The sequence below is a fragment of the Suricata suricatta genome, chromosome 2 (genome assembly GCF_006229205.1).
Source record: "Suricata suricatta isolate VVHF042 chromosome 2, meerkat_22Aug2017_6uvM2_HiC, whole genome shotgun sequence".
Taxonomy (NCBI): domain Eukaryota; kingdom Metazoa; phylum Chordata; class Mammalia; order Carnivora; family Herpestidae; genus Suricata; species Suricata suricatta.
The window spans coordinates 26,705,483-26,709,878 of record NC_043701.1 but is presented as its reverse complement, the minus strand read 5'-3'; the positions used below and the strand labels follow the sequence as shown (position 1 = coordinate 26,709,878).

The 4,396-nt window shown below is 43.1% G+C and overlaps 1 protein-coding gene across 1 annotated transcript in view; it reads right to left on the bottom strand.

The window, feature by feature from the left end:
- Window positions 1-2,429: 2,429 nt before the first annotated feature.
- Window positions 2,430-4,396, bottom strand: part of TMEM229A (transmembrane protein 229A) — a 23,150-nt gene continuing 21,183 nt past the window's right edge. The window contains exon 3 of the mRNA XM_029918149.1: window positions 2,430-4,392. Coding sequence (XP_029774009.1) covers window positions 3,353-4,392 — 1,040 coding nt within the window. The 3' untranslated portion in view covers window positions 2,430-3,352. The remainder of the gene's footprint in view (window positions 4,393-4,396) is intronic.

Sequence of the window (4,396 nt, the reverse complement as noted above, 5' to 3'; positions counted from 1 at the left end):
TCGCATCTGTGATAGTGGAAGGGACGAGCAATACAAATTGTAAGGTGAAATCCATAGAAGATCCCAAATCATGCAAAACTTGAGAGACTATTGAATGCTGAGAATGAACTGAGGGTTGAAGGGGAAGGGGGAGGGGGGAAAAGAGGTGGTGGTGATGGTGGAGGGCACTTAAGGGGAAGAGCACTGGGTGTTGTATGGAAAACAATTTGACAATAAAATATTATGGAAAAAAAAAAAAGAAGATCCCAAATCATCGTGGTCAGGAGACAGAGGTATGAGAGTGTTGCTTTTATGAACAGACCCTAGAGTACAGCGGACTTGGATTCAAGTCTGAATATTCAATGGTTGTATGACTTGGGCAGTTACTTAACCCCTGCAGGTTGAAGTTTCAGAGTCTTCATTTGTAAGAAGAGGCTTGCTAGAGGTTTAAGTATGTGTGTGTGTGTGTGTGTGTGTGTTTCTGTATGTACGTATATGTATCTATAGTTAAGATATATATTTTTATATGTATTACTTTATATATGGATATATATTTAAGATTATATGTATCTTACTTAAGATTATATACACCTACTTAAAACTATATATATTTACTTAAGACTATATATATATCTACTTAAGATGTATATACAATATATATTCATTTAAAATATATATGGATATATACATATATTTACTTCGGATTTTATATATATAATAGAGCAACATTTCTTGGCACGTGGTATCACTTAAACATTACTATATTGACTTGTCACTTCATAACTGAACTGTTAATAAGTTAACTGAATTGATTGTCCCTGTTTTTTTCTTTAAAGTTTCAGTTATAGCAAAATGTCAATTAAGAAATTGAGTAAACATGTAATGAGAAGACATACAGCAAGGTGCTGGGTTAGTAGACAGAATAATCACTTCCTGAATACCTATGAATGAAGTCTTTGTAGCACTAGCTGAGGGGCTGTTAATGGGCTTTTGTTTTAGAGATGATGGATTGATATTCCAGGGACAGGCCTGATGAGAACCTTCATAGCCACTGCCTCTCATTGCCCAGTACTAGCCTTGCAAAGAAGTATAACTTCAAATGAATCAAAATGCTAAGCTTGAGCTTCATAAGGACAGAGATTTTGTCTGTGTTGGATCATTGCTGTATCTGCAGAATTCAGACAAATGCTTAGTAAATAGTGGGTCTTGAATGAACTGAATGAATGGAAACCTTGACTTTTTCTTTAAAATATGATTAACATTAAAAACAAGACAAACAGGGGCACCTGGATGGCTCGGTTAGTTAAACCTTCGACTTCAGTTCAGGTCATGATCTCACAGTTTGTGGGTTCAAATCCCTCGTGGGGCTCTGTGCCGACAGCTCAGAGCCTGGAGCCTGCTTCAGATTCTGGGTCTCCCTCTCTCTCTGCTCCTCCCCTGTCCTCTCTCTCCCTCTCTCCCTCTCTCAAAAATAAATGAACATTAAATAAAAAACAAGACAAACAAACAAAAAATAATAGGCTTCCCCCTTCCTGACAGATTTCCTACCCCAAGAATGCTGGTAAGCAGGAGAGCAGGCTGAGGAGCAGCAGGTGAAGAGCATGAGTGCAAACCTGTACAAGTATTCCAGAAGCCAAGGGTTTGGTTCAGCGTTCACAGGAATGTGTAGTGTAGAGTGGCGCCACACTTCACTTAGATTCCGGTGCATGTGTCACATTTGTATTACAAATATTTTGCCCAGCATCAAACGTTAGTGTCCATACTTAAACTTTGTCCTCTCCAAGGCTTCCAGAAATCCTTTATCTATGACCAAGTGTCATAAAGTGACACTTTTTCTTTCTGCAAACATTAAGCTTACTTTTAATAGCTCCTCTTCAACTTTGACCAGCTAAAATAGTGTGACACGATCCATTTCACAGGTGGGGTTGATTATATTGCATTACTTATAAATTAGCTTGCAACCTCAGAGAGTGGATTAAAATAACATTCTCAAATTATTCCTGACAATCATCTAAATATATTTGTTTTTACTGCCATAGCAAACATTTTCTGAAAACAGAAATAAGCCCCTTTCATAGAACAGATGAGCTAATAGTTTGAAGCGGAAACCATTCATTTGTACACACTGTAAGTTTTCCTAATTATCTTTGTAATGAAAACTGAGAAGGTGTTAGTCATCCTTCACTAAGCCATGCTCAATTCTACTTGTTGTTTCTAACTATGATAAAAACCGCAAACAACCTTAAAGTACATTATTAATTGATTAGACACAATTTCCTAAAACGGTTTTTATCATCTCATTTAACTTTGGCGTTTCCAGACATTAATAATGAGCCACCAAAAAGCTATCACTGATTTATAATCCACATGACCACATCAAGGTTTGACCCCAAAACTCTGTGGGCCCAGAAGCAAAAAGAAAGACATTTACAAGTGAGCCATGTCAGAAATACGCTGAAAACACATATCTGTATTCATGGTAAACCAATTAGGCCAAAGGCAAGTATAATGAACATTCAGGTTCATTTTATTCCAAGGAACCGTTTCTATTCTTGAAGTTCCATGTAGAAAGAGTCCATAGGGTTAGAACACTATTGGGTGGTACAACTTTGCTTGGCCTTTGGGCATACAAGTAGACGTTTTACAACAAAATTTACAGCCATAGATAACACACAGGATCTGATCAATGTCAACACACTGGGCATTTAAGGCTAATCCACATTGGAAAACAATGATTTCCAGGATGGAGATCAAATATCTTAACACAGTGTCACCTGTCTGAGTTTAAAAATGTATCCTTAGGATGTGTTTTCACATTTGTCAGTTTCTTTTCACTTATGTACTAGAGGGAGGCACTTTAAGAGCCTGTAGTCTGACTGTAGTTTTAGGCATACAAGATACTGAGTTTCCGCAGTGATTAATAAATACGGCAAGGAATTAAAATGAACTTGGATTAAACAGGAAAGTCAACAAATCATTAAATCAGAAGATTTCACCAAATCTTGTAGAGATCATGAATTTCTGATTTGAATAACCTCCTCACTTAAAAAAAAGATTAGTAGTTATCACCCACCCACGCCCCAAAAAGTGAATATACTACAGCTTCTGACGTTAAGGTCTAACGGTTTTGCTATATAAGCTCCTAAGGGGGTTTAAATATTGACAAGTACTTTATGTTTTGAGTAATACTTCAAAATATTGTATTATGCATAGGTCCCAAAGTGTCATAAAAACTAAAAGGTCCAATAAAACATATTGGAAGAATTTAGTAAAACGTATAAAAATTAAAAGGCTAAAATACCCACTCTGTTTTAAATGTGTAAAAATAAATCGATTTGGTTCGTGGGAATCCAGCGATTTTGGGGGGGGGGTCTTATTTAGTTGGTACGTACTGCACCCGCCACAACACGTTGGAAAGGAGGTCCTGGTACACACTAAGGAATATCCAACCGGGTAAATACATCAGGGTGATGAGGCCCATGAAATTGAGCGGGTAGTGAGAATAGTCCCAGGAACAAGCGCCGCACGTGCGCAGTCCCAGACCCCAGGACAACTCCCACACATAGATGAAGATCACGTAGATGGGCACCCGCTTCCAAGTGTTCCAGCCACGACTGTAGTGCAGGTGGAAGTAGAGCTTTTCCACCACAAAACTGCAGCTGCCATACATAAAGAAGGACCAGAGCGACGTGTGGCCGCTGGTGGCCCCGTCTCCCTGCCCCAGTAAGTTAAAGAAGAAAGTGAAGAAGATCTCATCCAAAAAGCCGTGCATTCCGAAGAAAAGAAAGCGGAGTAGGTCCGGCAGCCCGTGACTGGAGGCTCCTCCGACGCCTCGAGAGTCTCGGGGTAGTCGCCTCCGGCCACCTGCAACCGCAGGGGCCGGGGCGCCCAGAGGGGCGGGGGGCGCGCCGGGCCAGTGCCGCTGGTGCTGCTGCGGCTCTGGCTGCCGCCGGTACCGCAAGCGCAGGAAGCGCTTCAGGAACACATGGCAGTGGTAGAGCGCCAGCACGTACTGCAGCGCTAGGTCCAGTGTCCCCGGCGCCGCGCGGCTCCCCGGTCCGCTGCGCAGGCCGAGCAGCGGCGCCGGACCCGCCAGGGTCTGCAGCGCCACGTGGGCCGAGGGGTAGACGAGAAAATTGAAGAGGAAGGCGCTGGGGCAGCGCCGCTGCTGCAGGTAGACCTTCTCCAGGGCTAAGTGGGTGAGCGAGTGCAGCAGGCAGCGGTAGGGCGAGGAGAAGCCCAGCATCCGGAGGTCCGGGCTGCTAGCGAAGCGCCGAACCGAGGACACGAGCACGTCCAGGGTGATCCCGTGCATCCCGTAGAAATAGAGGCGCATCCAGGCGGGCAGCGCAGCGGCGGCCGCCGGCGCTTCAGCAGTGGACAGCGGCTCCGGGGCGCCGGCGGCCGCCTCGCCTCC